At 36.8% G+C, this 17,339-nt stretch overlaps 1 protein-coding gene across 1 annotated transcript in view; it reads left to right on the top strand.

Annotated features, from left to right (window-relative positions):
• The window catches only part of WDR19 (WD repeat domain 19), a 78,500-nt gene that overhangs the window by 43,716 nt on the left and 17,445 nt on the right, over positions 1–17,339 (top strand). Inside the window, exons 19-28 of the mRNA XM_036852250.1 lie at positions 200–309; positions 3,222–3,279; positions 5,229–5,369; positions 5,450–5,532; positions 6,099–6,182; positions 7,388–7,534; positions 7,872–7,996; positions 10,072–10,184; positions 11,732–11,800; positions 15,758–15,835. Of these exons, the coding sequence (XP_036708145.1) occupies positions 200–309; positions 3,222–3,279; positions 5,229–5,369; positions 5,450–5,532; positions 6,099–6,182; positions 7,388–7,534; positions 7,872–7,996; positions 10,072–10,184; positions 11,732–11,800; positions 15,758–15,835 (1,008 nt within the window). The remainder of the gene's footprint in view (positions 1–199; positions 310–3,221; positions 3,280–5,228; positions 5,370–5,449; positions 5,533–6,098; positions 6,183–7,387; positions 7,535–7,871; positions 7,997–10,071; positions 10,185–11,731; positions 11,801–15,757; positions 15,836–17,339) is intronic.

Here is a 17,339-nt window from a genome sequence, read left to right as displayed (position 1 = left end):
CCCCAAGAACCAATTTTCACCCTTTTGGAGGCTCTGTCACCTGCACTGAGAATGTATGCTATAGTAATTTATTGTCTTTGGAAAGACCAAATTTCATTTTTTAAACAAAAAGTATCTGTAATCACTTTTATTAAAAACTATATGGTGACTGTGCAGAATAATTTGCTATTTGAAATTAATATCTCTCTCTTCCTAATAGATGAGAAGGGATTTACAGCACTGGGACAGTGCTCTACAGCTGGCAAAACGTTTAGCCCCAGACCAAATACCGTTTATTTCAAAAGAATATGCTATTCAGCTTGAATTCACGTAAGTACTTGTCTTTTATATGTTTCAGTCAGTATCTAATTACTGAATATCTTCAATTCTAAACTGCTGTTCATTATAAGGCCATTGATTTAATAATTAAATCCATTGATTTAATAATTGCTTCTTAGGTGGAAAAAGCCATGTTAATTATACAACAGAAAGTGTTTTATTCTAACTAATGATGTCTTATCCATGTATTTATCCACTTGCATTTTCAGCATCAAAGTCAAGTTTGGGTGTAAGCCTTTTCTATATTTAGAGTCTAAATATTATTTTGAATCACATTTGGCCAACAACAGTTACACATAAACATTGGGGTGACTCTGCTTTTCTTAACCTATGCCCATGACCTTGACCTCTTTGAACACTTGGAGGATTTGCAGTGTGATTTCAAGGCACGGCGAAAAATACCAGGCTTTGTTCTACAACTTCTATTTGCTTAAATTTGTACTTTTTCTTTTGTAAATTGAATTGCACATGGATAAAAATTCAACAGTTAATGTTGAAAATCAAGCCAGAAACTTTTCACAGGTGGATATGTAGTGCTTGAATAATAATCCTTCATGATGCGTGATGAATAGGCTTCACAGATCTTTCCTACCTTTGAAAATGCCATAATCTATTCTGAGAGATTTAGAATTTTCTAGTGCTGTTAATTGCTAGATGGTCTTAACTGTCAGTAGTCTTAATCGACAGACTATACATTTTTATTTCAATGCTGCATAAAAGTGTAATTTTAGAGGCATTCAAGATCCAACTGTAAGCTCACCCTCAGCCATGGTTAATGCCACTAATGCAGATACCTGCAGAGACAAAAAATGAATAATTCATTTGCAAATATAAGTTCACAGGTATATGTGCAATGGCAGTTACATCACAACTGGACAATTCCTTTTGACATTTATTATAGGATACATTCCAATTTCAAAAACTATAAAATGGGGAAAATACTGTTTTTTGAACAAAGAAAATATGGTTCTAGCATTTAAAAAAAACATTTTTATATAGTTCCACTTTGTTTTCTATAGACTTTAGATTCATTGAGAATGTTGACAGATAATAGTTGTAGAAATTATTCCATCAAAAGTATTCTTTTATTTCTAACCAAGATACCTTATTTAAAATTTTCCATTTTGCAAATAAAAACTTTTTGGAGATTTTATTTCTTCTTAGTCAACCTTGATCTAAATTTGGCACATTTCTGCCTCTTATACAGTTAATCCATATGTTGAAAAGGTCAAATAGGAATCTTAGTACATAACACAACGGACAAGGCCCTCCGTGTCTGTCCTGAGACTAACTGGGTCTTAGAGTAAAGAGAAAAGGGTCATTACACTGGGAGATGACCCACCATCTCCTGTCAGAGCACAAACACCCAAGTAAGCCCTGGAACCATCCAGAAAACTTCCATTGTCTCTTCTTTCAGGAGAATCAAAGTTTTTGTAGCAGACTCTCAAAAACTGTCTCGTTACAGTCAGATGAGCTGAGCCAGTTGAAAGCCTGTGATGTTGTTGATATTTTTTAACCCTTTCTGCTCGACACTTCACCGTGAAGCCACCAATTCCCAAAACTTTCACTGCTATTTCTGTGCTGACCCCTGGACCCTGATCTAGATACACAACCCAGCCCCCCAAATCAGGAGACTTTCCCTTGTGATAATAGTAATGAACTAAGTATATCTCATCATCATCCGATATCCCAGTAGCCACCAGCTGCTGATTTTGATGCTAAGGTCCTAGGCCTGTGCTCAGTTCCATCAGTCTGTTTTATTCTGCATCCAAGACATTGATTAGATCAAAGCAGGACCAGTCTGTCACCTGTGGGAGGGATTTAGCTCCCCAGTCTGGCACTAGAATAATGAGCTAGATCCACATGAGAGTTCCAAAATAATAATAAAGTGAGTGAACTAAAATACCATAAAAATAAAGTGAGAGTTCCAAAGTCTTTATTTAGCATCTCCTAACTGGGTTTGCCCAAGGAAAACCTCAGGTTCCTGAAGGAGGAACCATCAGGAGACATCTCTAGCTGTGTTGATGTAATTGGGTCCAAATATTAGAAATTCCCACTTAGGAACACTGCTGACTGTGAAGCCCTGGGCTGTCCAAAACAAAGTTCTCAATCGGCTTCTCTTCCAGAAAATTCCTTGTAACCAACAGATGAGGAAACTGAGTGAGGCTGAGAGAGGTTGAATAACGGGTCTAAGCTGATAAGGTGGAGCTCAAATAATGCCATTTTCAGAGCTGGTTAATTTATTATGGAGGAGATGATTTCTCAGAGGACAGTGGATCTCCAAATGGATCTTAAGCAAATCACTGATCCATTCTGTTCCAAGCAATAAAAATGAATTGAGGTAATAAATATGACTTCTAGATGTGCAGATCCATGTTAGCATTGGTCATGGGAATAGGGAGTGGTATTATTTATTTCATGTATAATACTTCTTATCAGAATAAGAACCAGGGCCCTTAATACTGTCATCCCCAGTGTTTTCCTTCATTTCTACCCAGATTCTCTCAATACATATTGTACTTATAAATATTGGGTGTTTGGAAAAAACATTCTTTTTTATGGTCACATGATTGTCTTTAGTGCCCCAAAGGAGATAATTAAGCAAAAGTGACCCATAAAATTTAATGTACCTCCCCAAAATGCCTAGCATACTGCAAAGTTAGTACCTTACAGTCTTAGCACAATCTAAAGAGTCATGTACCAAAATGTTCATTGCAGCTCTGTTTACAATAAATATTTTTAAAGTAGCAAAATAATGGACTGCACTTGAAAGAATGCATGTATAAATGTCGTATATCACAACTTTTATGTGCTTAAGCAATTCAGTGACAGCTGATCTTTTAAATCTTGTATATGTAAATAAGATACTTAAATGTGTATTAAAATTCACATTTTTTTTTCAGGGGTGATTATGTAAATGCTTTGGCTCATTATGAGAAAGGAATAACAGGTGATAATAAGGTAACCTTGAATAAAGATAAGATATGCATAATTACCTTTGGGTTTATTGTTAGTTTCCTTTAAAAAATAATCTTATTTGCATTGTATTTATTCCCTATATAGCAGGTGAGCCTTTTTTCAGTTCATTAACAGCTTTGCAAGGATATGGTTAAATCATTTTAAAACACTTAGAACTGTTAAAAACTGAAGTTGACAATATTTTTATCAGTCTGAAAAAGCTATGTTTTCCATTACACCCTAATTATGAGCTTCATATTAAGGTTGGGAGTAAGATTTTTATCCCTTCCCAGTTACAGGCTAGCTATGATTTTCATAAAGCTGTTCCTTTTACTCTTAAAAAGTTTCAATAACCACTTTGAAAGTGAATTCCCAGTCCATAAAAGTTTGTTCTGCCATTTCATTCCTTATGCTGTATCTTTTATGATGAACCTGGTAAGCATGTACTTTACCCACCATTCCAGTCCATTCTCCCATCCCAGACGATCCCAGAATTTTAGCTCAAGAAGCTAAATTTTGCAATAAAAATTGATGTTTTTAAGTTAGGTGATGCCAAGATTGAAAATCTTTTTCTTTTCTATATTATATCTAGCATTTTATTACAAAAGTAATACAATTTCAGTATAGTCAATTTGAAAAATCACCAAAGTATGTTAACCTGCAAAGTGAGAGTCCAACGTTCTCTCGTCCATCCACACTCCTTAATGGTAACCACTGTTCATGATTTTATATATTTCCATCCAGAATCTCTGCTAAACATACAGATATGTATATAATAGGGATTTTTACTAAAAATGAAATCATTCACTTCCATTCATTCAGCAAAGATCAACTGAGAATCCATTCTGTGAAAAGCAGCATTTTGCTTTATGGTCTTTCCAAATCAATACATTATGAATGTTTTAATTTTTTAAGAGCTTCTAAAATTTTGTTGTTTGGATGTACCATGGTTTTTTCATCCACTCCCTTATTGATTATATTGTAGTTGGGGTTTTGTTTCTATCAAAAACACCACAGTGAATATTCTACCTAGTATATATATCTTTAGTTACTTAAAATAGTATTTCTGCAGGATATATTCTTACAGGTGGAATTTCTAGGTCATAAAATGTGTGCTTTTAATTTTTTATACTGCTAGATTGCTCTCCAAAAGAACTTATAGTAATTCATCCAGCTGTTAGTTGTGTAGGAAAGTGTCTGTTTCCCTCACATTTTCAACACTACCAATCTTGACCAATTTGATCAGCCAAAAAAAAAGACGGTATTTCATTTTACTTTGCGTGTGTTTGATTATTAGTGAAGTCAAGCATGTTTTATTTATTTATTGGCCAATTGTATGTTTTTTTATGAATTGCCTGATTATATCCTTTGTTCATTTATCTCTTGGGGTTTTGACATTTTCTTTGTTTGGCTGCATCTATTTAAGTTCATCCTTAATTGTGTTGTTAAAGACAGTCACCACTAGTCACATGTGGCCATTTAAGTTATTTAAAATTAAATAAAATATAAAATTCAGTTCCTCTGTCACAAAATAAATAAATAAAGGTTTTTTTGTTTCATCAGGCCTAGTAGAGAAATTTTCAGTTTGATAAATATTTTCTCAGTGTTATTCATACATAGCATTTATGCTATGTGCCCAGTATATTTCCTCTCACATAAAATTTTATACCAAGAAGACATACAAAGAGATGCAAGGTATTACGACAAAGGGGCAGTAAAAATTTGGTCTTGAGCACAAAAGGTCTAGACTTCTAAAGAAAAAAATATAACTTTACAACAGGTGATTTTTAAAAAAAGACTCAATGTTATTTCAAAATCTTGAGATTTGCCAGAAAAGGATTAATGAAAGTAAACCATAACCTTTGGGCTCATTTTAGATTTAAATTGTTTGGCTAGAATACATCATTTTAAGTTAGGGTCTGATTCATTAGTTATTTGCCTTCTAATTTCAGGAACATGATGAGGTATGTCTGGCTGGCGTGGCCCAGATGTCCATAAGAATGGGAGACATCCGCCGAGGGGTTAGCCTAGCCCTCAAGCACCCCAGCAGGGTCCTTAAAAGAGACTGTGGAGCCATACTGGAGAATATGAAGGTAGACTTTTCTGTGAATAAATATTCATGTGGTCTCATACATAATAAATTTAGTATTTTGACAATCTCATATTATTTTAGCAATTTTCAGAAGCAGCTCAACTCTATGAAAAAGGTCTCTACTATGACAAAGCAGCATCTGTTTACATCCGCTGTAAGAATTGGTAAGAAATTGCTAAAATTTGTTCTGAGCAGGTGTGGAAATGAATGTGTGTCGATGATCCCCCCACTGGTTTTCTTGCTGCTCCTCCCAGCTGTACAACTATTGCCTCTATCTGGGCCTTCCTTCCATCTCCTCTTTTTCTTTTTAGATGCGTTCACATTAATAGTTCCTTTTCCAAAGAACAGCACATTTTCTTGGTTTAATATCGGGAAATATCTGATCAGATAAATTGCTAGAATAAAAAAGCCCTATTGTCCCCAAAGAGTTAATGAACTAACCTTCATTTTCCCACAGAGGGTGGGTGGGCTACTGGGGTTGCGGGCCGGAGAAAGAGCTTTTTTTTTTTTTTTTTTGCCAGTTGTCATATAAAACTATTTATTCATAAATATTTTCCAAAATGAAAATAGGTTTACCAAAAAAATTAAATCTTTTACCTATAGGAGGCCAAGATTTTTTAAAGATCACGATAACTGTTTTTTGAATCCTAAAAACTAATATCTGATTGTAGGAAGCTACTTTTAGAGCAAATGTAGTGCTGATATTATTCTCCTAAACCTACCTTTCTAGGGCAAAAGTTGGTGAACTTCTGCCTCATGTTTCTTCTCCAAAGATTCACTTGCAGTATGCCAAAGCTAAAGAAGCAGATGGAAGGTTTGTACAATTTCTCAATTTTATACAAATTTAAAAGAACGTTTTATAAATTAACTATTGATATTTGCAACCCTCTAAGAAAGGCAAAGCACAGAAAGACAGAAAATATCTTTACTCCTCACCTGGCTTGAAGTGCCAGACTATTAAATTTTTCCCACACTTTTATATACCTCAGTCAATCCTTTATGTATTCATATATGGACTAAAATCTCATTTTTACTTGAGGGTTAAATATTAGAAGTTGAAATTTTGATATAATATGGCATGAAAATGAAGTTAGGCAATAGTCATTTTATTAAGGACGATAACTTACAGATGCAGAGGAAAAGAACACTGTTTAAGCCACAAAACAGTATTAAAATATAGCAATGGATAGTTGGTATCCTAAATATACAGATATTTCCTGGAACTTTAATACAAGAAACTCAAAGGCACTAGGAGGAAATGGGCTAAAGACAAGGAGGAAATACAGTTATGAAATTATATTTTATGCAAACGTGAAAAAGTTCTATCTCACTAACAGTAATTAAATTAAAGCAAACCGTATATCATTTTAACTTATCATATTGGGAAAAGATTTATTTTAAACTAATAACCATATTGTCAAAAAGCACTTGTTTTACATGACTGATGAGACTGTAAATTTCTAAAGCCTTTAGAAAATTGTTTAGCGATATGTATTAAGAGATTTTTAAAGGTTACTTCCTTCTACTTTTAGAAAAGTAAGCTTAAGAAAGAGATATACACTAAATGTCTTGTTAAAATGCGAAGAGCTGGAGAGCTCATGGGGACTGAACAGAAGTCTTGAGCTCCATCTAGAGGTCAACACACAATGATTTTATATATCACTGTTAAGCTATATCTCTAATTGTGAAAAATTCCTTATTTTCTGTTTTCTAAAATAAGCCTGTATTACTATTATAATCTTTCCACTCTAACAAAAACAATAAAATGTAAAAAATTGTATATATATGGTTCAGATGAGAAAACGGTAAAATTGGTATTTTACTCTTAGTTTATCAAACCTCTGAAAAGAACATATTTTAGTGAAATGGTTCCTGGTATTCTTTCTGATAAAAAATGAAGAAGTTCAAGAAAAATAAGCAACCACCGTCAATAAAAAAGTGTCCCAAACGTTTATTGACATTTTTCCCCCAAATGTGACAGTGTTAAGAAAGTTTGTCAGAAATAAGTATCTCTTACAGATACAAAGAAGCTGTTGTGGCTTATGAGAACGCAAAACAGTGGAACAGCGTGATCCGCATCTACCTGGACCACCTCAACAATCCAGAAAAGGCTGTCAGTGTTGTCAGGGAAACCCAGTCCCCGGATGGAGCCAAGATGGTAGCCCGGTAACGTAACGCGTTAATAGTTTTGGACTTCCAAAAACTAACCTTAAAAGAGAGCCCCCGCTTCCTCTTATCAAATCAATTCATTCAAATGGAATACTTATTCTGTTTTTTGGGTTTTTTTTTTTTTTAATTATATCTAAGTGTTTAAATTCCAAGGCTCTTTGTTGTGGTCAACGTATGAGAGTATGTTTTCCAAATATAAACATATGGTATAGAACTGCAGTTTACCGAATACATTTTTACTTTTAAATGGTTTCTCCAGGTTGAAAAAGATCTTATTTTGTAAATGACAAACTTCTTTTAAATGAGTCAAGTTCATTAAAGTACTTTGTTTCAGGTTTTTTCTACAGCTAGGTGACTATGGGTCTGCCATCCAGTTTCTTGTTATGTCCAAATGTAATAATGAAGCTTTCACACTGGCTCAGCAGCACAACAAAATGGAAATCTATGCGGACATTATTGGTAAATATCGTTGTTTTCCCTAATTCCTCTTAAAGACTTTATCAAAGGAACACTTTGACTCTTATGGTCTGATGATCAGATTTGTATATCCACAAGGACATGCACACACACCATTTATACACAGACACACACACCAGCTATATGTTACTTGTTAGATTTCAAGATCCCTACTATACCTTAAAGATGAGATGGAATTATAAGACCATTTTCAAAAATTAAGCTGTTTTGGGTGACTTCCGCGAGAGGCCAGATTTCCCAAATCCTGCTACTGCTCAAGGAACCTGGTAAAGCAAGGTTCCAAGATGAAGGTAATAGGAAATGCAGAATGATTTTTGAAAAAGTAAATGTTTTCATAAATTTTTTAATTTGAGTTACAAATTAAGAATATATGATGTGGTTTTTAAAGATTTTGAAAGTACAAAAGAAAATTTTATATTCTGAGAATACCGGCTTATAGGTTTTCTTCCCATGTTTGTAATTATTCTTAGAAATTACTGAAATAATTTTCAGATTTTTCACTTCATGGGCCATGTATAACATTATTTGTGGTGTGATTTTTCTTCTTTTTTTCCTTTTTTATTGTAGTAAAATATACATAACGTAAATTTACCATTTTTAAGTGTACAGTTTGGTTGCATTAAGTACATTCGCATCGTTGTGCAACTATCACCACATCCATCTCCAGAACTTTTTCATCATCCTAAACTAAAACTATATACCCATTAAACAATAGCTCCCATTCCCCTCACCTCCCAGCCTCGTAACCACTGTTCTACTTTCTTTGCTATGATTTTGACTATTCGTGGTACCTTTTGTAAGTGGAATTATAATATTTGTCCTGTTATGTTATTTCGTTTTTTTACAATTCACAAAATGACTGTAAGAACTGTTGGTGGGGTTCACGAGAAAATTTTTGTTTCAGTCTTCAAGGGAAGTAATAGGTAAAAGCATCTTCTAATATCTTAGGAGGTCATTCAGGTAATTGGAGAAAATAAATAGCTAAAGAAAAAAAGGAAATACAGATAAAAGCAACATTACAAATATTAATGTTTAACATGACAGATGACATTTCTGTCCTAACAATTGCAAATCATCATTGCACTAAAGCATTTAAGTTTTTCTAATTTCAGAAGGATGTGGCTTATCCTAAATCATACACACACACATATACACACATATGCCCTCCCACTCCCAAAACATAACACACACTTTTCTTCACCTTTCTTTACTCCCTTCTTTTATAAACTCCATATCTGCCTTGGTCTGGAGACACGGAGCTGTTCTTATACTTTGGTGCCCTACTGGGCCTCCAACTCCCATGGGTAAACGTAAACAATGAATTGGAATTCCAGCAGCTTTGGGGTCTTCTGTGCTTAATATGTTTAAGCCTGTAAAAGAAAAACAGAAAAGGAACTTCCCTGGTGGTTAAGACTCCACGCTCCCAATGCAGGGGGCCCGGGTTTGATCCCTGGTCAAGACACTAGACCCCGCATCCCACAGCTAAGATCCAGCGCAGCCAAATAAAAATAAATAAATAAATAAATAAATTTTTTTTTTAAAAAGGAGAAACAGTAATTATATTTAAATAGCATCTGTTGTCCATTTGAGTATCATCTCCCTTGTCTGACAAATACATACAGACTATTGTTTAAACTGGGCATTGAAGAAAGGAGATGGATTACATTTGCATTATGGTTAACTTTGCTCCTGATTGTTCCAAAACCCTAGGGAAATCCTGGATTGTTCCTTGTTTTAGGAAATAAGATTGAGACTCTTAAAGAAAGATAAAAGTCACTAAGGGTAATGTCAAACCATAACCCAGCTTCTCACAAAGCGTCATAACTTCCTCTCCTGATTGTTATTTAGAGCGAAAAGAAGATGGAACAGAGTTGATATGTGGGGTTATTATGGTGAATGTGTTTTGTGATGAAAAAGACACTGATAATAATATTTGCTGTGAAAAGGTTTTCATCACCTCTTTTTAGATCACCTGTTTTTAGATCCTATTTTTAGATTAGCAATAAGAGGTAAACAAGTTTTGCTTAAATATTTTACTCAGTGAATTTCTGTTGTAGGTTCTGAAGACACTACTAATGAGGACTATCAAAGCATTGCCTTATATTTCGAAGGAGAAAAAAGACATTTTCAGGCTGGAAAATTCTTCTTGCTGTGTGGCCAGTATTCACGAGTGAGTATTTGCCAAGAAAACATACTTTGGACTCCACAGGAATGATCAGATAAAATAAATAATGATATTATTAAAATAATGATAATCATTAAAATAACGATATTATTTTAAGTAATATCTTCTTAAAATATATTACGCTCCCAGACACCCAGATTTGAAGTCTCAGAGTCAGCCTTAAACTCTTCCCCTCTCTCCCACACCCAGTCACATTCTGCCTTCGTAACCTCTCTCACAGCTCTCTCTTTTTTGTTCTACCATCCATGTAATCCAAACCTGGGTCACCTCGCTTTAGATTATGGCAATGGTTTCCTATTTTCCTTGTTTTTAGCTTCTCTGTCTATAACTCATTCTTCATTTTGTTCCCCAAATGGTACTAACTTTGACTGACAAAGAGCCCTTAAAGCAGGGGTTACGGTGTTCAAGCAATGGACGTAAACAAGTGAAGCTGCAGGGTCAGGCTGTGCACTCACTGAGTGACAGGGCAGGGACTGCTGGACGGGACGCGATTCATCTGAAGGGAACAGCTGCTGCTCACCTCCAAAAAAGTGTTGCCATTCAGGAGTTTGGGCCTACTAGCTCAGATCATAGGATTTTTCACAAGAAACACAAGTCTGGGTCAATATTAAAATATAGGCCCAGATATTTGTATAACATCTCACTGGCCAAAGAAACATGTCTGTGTGTGAATTCAGCCTTCAGGCCATCAATTTGCTGTTCTGGCCTCTTAGTTACTGAGTCTAAACTCCTTAGCTGGCACTCAAGAGAATTTCCGCAACTGACCAACCAGCCTGAACTTCCCAATCTGGCATCTAGCTTTTGCCGCTGAAGAATCCTACGCTCCCGCTAGCCTTTTCCCGTCCCTGTTCTCCACCTGGGTTCCTCTCTGCCCTCTTCCCCACCTTCCACAGACCTGTTCATCTTCAAGTCCTTTTCTTCTGTGTTATCTTCAAGATCATCCTCACGTCTAATCATCTTTTCTTCTTCAGACCACCTATAAAGCCAACTGGCAATACTGCCCATTTGCCTCTGAAACTTTTATAACTTTAAACGTCTTCATAGGTATGGTGGTATGGCGTTCAGGAGTTAGACAACTATGGCTTAAAATAATTGATTATAATAATTATGTTTTCATCACATCACATAGATCTCTCCAGTTAGATTGTACATGATACAAAGAGACGGCCTGATATTTTCCATAGCATCTAGCACAGTCTCATATACAGAGCAGCAAGTTGTCAGTAAATATTTGTTGAGTGAATAAATGAATGAAAATAATTAAATCTTCTTACTGAAAGAGGGCACATTTTTCATTCTGATTTCATTTGAAATCAGAACTAGATTCTTCAAAGGGTCAACTGGATCCTTCCACTTTTTAAACTACACTCAGCCTTTTAAGTATGTATTTTAAGACTCAGCACTGTGCAAGCTCCTGGTTGAGATGAAGATACTTTCACAAACTGTGATTACTTTGTTTGTGTGAAAACTTTGATTTTCCCAATGTGAAAGCAGTCCGAAAATTTTTAATTTCTATACAATTCTCATTTCAGGCACTTAAACACTTGCTGAAATGCCCAAGCTCAGAAGACAATGCAGCAATAGAAATGGCAATTGAAACTGTAAGTTAACTCTGGAATGAAACTTTCATGAATGCTAATTATTCTTTTAACTTTTTGAGGAAATTTCCAAACATTTACAAAAGTAGACCAAACAGCATAACAAACCCCCAGATACCCATCATGTCATTTCAACAGCTATCCGCACATGGCCAGTCATATTTTATTCATACACCCACCCTCTTTCCCTATATTATTTTAAAGCAAATCACAGACATCATATCATTTCGTTTGTGGATACAAAATCTATCTCTAAAAGATAAGAACCTTTGCATTTTCTTTTAGGTGTAACTTGCATACAGTAAAATGCGCGAATCTTAAATATGCAACTCAATTAGTTTTTTCAAATAAAATCTGTGTACACCTGTGTAACCTCCATCCAGATCAAGCTCCCCAGAAGGCCCACTGCTGCCTCCCAATCAGTGTTCCCCACCAGGGGTAACCACAGTTCTGACTTCTATTCTTATAGAGTGGTTTTACATGTTTATGAATTTCACGTAAATGAAATCATACATATGTTCTCTTTTGTGCCCAGTTCCTTTCAGTCAACATTAAGTCTGCGAAAGCATCTGTGTTATCGTGTGTAGCAATAGTTCATTCTTATTCATTGCTGTGTAGTATTCCACCATATGACTGTCACAATTTCTTTACCCATTATTCTGTTAATGGACATTTATGTTGCCTCAGTTTGGGCATATTATGAATAAAGTTGCCATATTGCTGTTCATGTCTTTTTGTGTACATAAGCCCTCAGTTTTATAGGGTATATATCCATGAGTAGAATTATTAGGTCACAGAGTATATATATATCTTCAGCAATAGTAGGTACTGCCAAACATTTTTTTCAAAGTAGTTGTACCAGTTTCACTCTACCAACAATGTAAAAGAATGTAGTTGCTCCCCATCTTCACCAGCACTTATCAGTCTATTTCATTGTAACTATTCTGATAGATGTGCAGTGGTATCTTGTATGGTTTTAGTTCATTTTTCTAAAGAGTAATGAAAGTGAGCATTTTTTCATGTGTTCATTAGCCATTCAAATATCCTCTTTTATGAAGTTCTGTTCAAGTCTTTTTTCTAATTTTTAATTGTATCATCTCATTCTTACTGATTTGTAGGACTGTATTATATATTCTGGATACAAATTGTTTAATCAGATAGATACATTGTTGTAACATGTATCAGTACTTTATTCCTCTTAAAGCCTAATAATATTTAATTGAATGTGTACACACTACATTTATCCATTCATCAGTTGATACACATTTGGGTTGTTTCCATTTTGGGGCTATTATGAATAATGCTGCTGTGAACATTTGTGTACAAGTTTTTGTGTGGACATGTGTTTTCATTTCTCTTGGGTATATACCTAGGAGCAGAATTGCTAGGCCATATGTTAAGTCTATGTTTAACATTTTGAGGAACTGCCAAACTGTTTCCCAAAGCAGCTACACCATTTTACATTCCCAGCAACTACGTATTGGGGTTCCAGTTTCTCCAACAATAATTTCTTGATATTGCTCCTTCGCTCTTGCTGTTACCCACACCTTGGACGCCCTCCCTCCTGCACCCCTGCCTCCTACCCAACATGCAGGACCCACTTCACACGCCACTCCCTGTAAAGTTTTCCTGAACTGTCCTCTGGATGAAATTTCACCCTCCTTAGAATCCTGTAAGTACTCTGAACCTTACTTACTGCTGCAGTTAACCCCCTTCAGATTAGTAGTTCCTCAAGGTCAAAGGCCCATCTCTTTATAGAGTGTTTAGCACATTGTGGACACTCAATAAATATTTATTGAAACTACTATGTAGGTGATATTAGTTTCCTTCCCATTCCTTTATTCCTTTATCTTCTTTCCACCTTGAGACCCCTCCCCTGAAAAAAAAAATCACCTTTACTTGTGACATGCATTTTCTCACAACCTGTGCAGTGGTACCTGCTGATTCTCAACCAGAAGGCATAGCCCTTAATCATTTGAGAACATCTTTAAAATGTTCATACTTCACTCACCCCCACCCCCATCCTCTACACCTCAGAGTTCTGAAATACCTTCTTGGTGTGTGTGTTGGAGAAGGGGGCCAGTAATAGACCCCTAGTTGGGAGTCATCACCTGAGAGAATCCTCAATAGGGATGGGAAAGATGGGTCTGTACAGCATCCGACGGTTAGCTTTGTCCGGGGCCTGCTCACCTCCTTGCAGTCAGCTTCTGCCTTCACCACTCCATAAACCTTCTCTAAAAGGTCCCCACTGATCTCGTCCTTGCTAAATACCGACGTCCCTTCTCAGCCTGCACCCTACCCCATGTTATGGCAGCATTTTATGCTATGACAGCGCATCTTTCTCGAACTTTTTACTCCCTTAGAACACTGCCCTCCTGCTCTCCAGGTACTCCTCCGATGGTCCCTTCTCAGCCTTCTTCTCTGGCTCCTCTGCCCGTCAGTGCACGTGTCCTCAGCATTCTGTCTCCACCCTTCTTTTAACTTTAATTCTGAGTGGCCACATCTGTTCCCTGCTGGCTCCCCTTTCCATCTATCCTAATGTCCTGGGTATGCTCAAGTCCCTGAAATTCAAACTTAATTGGGCATCTTATATTTTTTTGTTTGCTTTATCTGGCAACACTGCCTGTTTGGCACCAGTCCAAGCCCTTTATGTGTATTAACTTATTTAATCCTTACAACAATTCTGTGAGTTAGGTATTATTTTTATCCTCTTTGAGGTCCCAAGAGTGACCTGCTCTGGATCACACAGGTTATCTTTTGACCTCAGGCAGGCTGACCCCAAAGCCCTTGCTTTAACCATTTCTCCGTACGGGCTTATTCACCCAAAGCCACGCACAAAAGCCGTCGAGGTGATGAGCTCTACCTTCTCTTCCTTCCTTAGAGCAGTGGGGAGAGCAGAGGCAACAGATTGGTCAAAGCTTAGCTTTCCTACACCGGGGACGACCACGGTCAGTGGAGCGTGTAGAAATTCTGCAGCCCGAGAGCCTCTGTCCCCACAGGTTCACGGCCACCTCTTCTGTGCTCAAGTCTGCTGATCTCATCCTTCCTCTCCTGCACAAAGAACTTCCGAACTTTTCCTTACACTTTCCCGGAGGGGTGGCAAGCTAGGCCACATGTTGCTCTGTCCCTAATGAGTTTCCTTCCTTTTCCGGTAGCTTTTCTCACTGTATCGCTAATGTGACTGCGCTGTTCAGTGTTCCTTCTCCTTGGCTGAGCTCCAGTTGGGTTCTTGGCTCACCTCTTTTTTATAGACACAAGACTCTTAAGCCTCCTAATCTTGTCAGTAACTATTCCTACTATCTAAATCTAATACATTTCCGTCCTCCAATTTGATAAATAATTTCCCTGATCAACACCGCCCAACACGGCAGTGATTTAACTCAGAGCTTTATGGAGATGACTCTCAAATCCAGATTTCCAGGCCAAAGTCCTCTCCAGAACTCCACCCCACATTTCCAGCTGCCTGCCCTCTTCTGGAACCCTCTGGCCGTACTTTTATTTCTACTTTAAATTACACGTAGCCATATGCAAGCGCCTTTTCTCGGGGAGCTGCTGGAGATGAGGCACTTGGAGGTATATTGTTGTACAAGGTCCAGCTCCTGTGCTCAAGATGGCACTCTCTCCATGTCACAGTCACTTATCTTAAGAAAGTTTTTATTGAAACATCCAAGAAGTACATTCTCTCTGTGTGTAAAAAAAAATACCACAGTATTTTGATACGGCAACTTAGAAAAGCTATAGCTTCTAAGGATGGATTTTTATTAATGGAGACTCTACAAATGAATGGAGACATACCCTGAGCTTACATCATGTTTCAGGCACTTGACTATAGGTATTTTTCCACAATTTTTAAATTTCGTCTCCTCAGTAGATTATTTGTCCTCCCCCCAGCGCCGTCCACTACCACCCCTTCCTAAGTTTAAGATGCTGGACTTATTGTTTCTTTCTCTTCCTAAACAGGTTGGTCAGGCCAGAGATGAACTGCTGACCAGTCAACTGATAGACCACCTTATGGGGGAGAGTGACGGCATGCCTAAGGTACTAAAAGTGTTTGCGCCACTGAGATTCTCAAGTATCTTAGTTATGGTTTTACTTTATTCTGTTTTTATCTGTTAGGACTTTTGCATCATAGATGTAAAAAATTTTCTTTCTGGGTGCAGCTTTAGGTCATCTAGGCAGACCCTGAATTTTAGATATTGTGTACATTCACTCTTTGATATTGGCATTGCCCCCTGTGAAATAGCCACGCCCTTCTGGGTAACAATCCTCACCACCCACGATTTTTCTCAAATGTTATAGAGTTTTATTTATTCTAGGAACTATGAAAATGATTATCAAAACCATGAGTTAGCACTAATCCCTAAAAATCAGTGTACTTTGTTCATATTTCAGAAATTTGGGGACTTAATAAAAATCCTATTTACCTTAAAAGTAACTCACTGAAAATATAAAATAGAAATAAATCATTAAGAACATGTTTTCGAAATAGGTGAATTGGATTTTGTGCAGAAGTTGGTCTTCTCTCAGTCCTAAGGAGGACAGACTCCTTTCAGAATGCCCCTAGAGCCTTTTTTTTCACTTTTGCTTTGGTGTTTTAAGGGGATCTGCTTGTGAAAGAAACTCGAGTACAGTTGACCCTTGAATGACACGGGTGTGAACTGCACAGGTCCGCTTATACACAGATTTTTTTCAATAGTAAATACTATAGTACTACCCGATCTCAGGTTGGTTGAATCCGAGGATACAGAGGAACTGCAGATACAGAAGGGTGACTATAAATTAAACACTGATTTTCAACTGCGTGGAGGTCGGCGTCCCCTAACCCCAGCACTGTTCAAGGGTCAGTTGTAAGTGATTTGGATACAAGGTGCTGGAATGTCATAGCTGGAGAGGATTGTAGCCATCCTGATCCCTGAGTCCATTTTCTGTATTTTACAGATAAAGACACTGAGACCCAGGGAGGCTAAGTTAATCTGCCAAAGGGCACAGGCCCTTAAACTGTGCCGAACCACATCACCTTATGTCCACTTATTCTAATAATCAGCAAACCAGCATCAAGTATGTGAAATCGTTTAGAGTTAACATAGGAATAGAAAATGGGCCAAAGAAAATTTTATAGGCCAGAAAAATTTATATAGGTGTAAAAATTTTTGAAATCTTGCGAAGTTGGTACATTGTATAAGAGCACCTTTCCGTTTGAAGCACACGAGAGAGAACTCTGTGGACTTGGGTTAGCACACAGACTCTGAAGCCAGACCACTGCGGTTCAGATCCTGGCTCTGGAGAGGTGCTGCTGTGTTTCAGTTTCTCATCAATGAAATTAGTACAGAATCGCACCTTCCTCCCAGGAAGGGTATGAGGATTTAAACGAGTTATTACTTCTAAGGATACTTAGAATACTTACCTGGCACATATTAAACCCCGAATAAATACTTGATAAATAATTCTTTGTTGGCTTTAAAAAAAAACAATTTCAACCCTCAGTTACTGGGAAGTGAATGTGATTCTAACTGAAATGCAAAATTTTAGATGTTTCTCCACT

This window comes from Balaenoptera musculus, chromosome 5 (genome assembly GCF_009873245.2).
Source record: "Balaenoptera musculus isolate JJ_BM4_2016_0621 chromosome 5, mBalMus1.pri.v3, whole genome shotgun sequence".
Taxonomy (NCBI): Eukaryota; Metazoa; Chordata; class Mammalia; order Artiodactyla; family Balaenopteridae; genus Balaenoptera; species Balaenoptera musculus.
The sequence above is the reverse complement of the archived record's forward strand: the minus strand, read 5'-3'. Positions and strand labels throughout refer to the sequence as shown.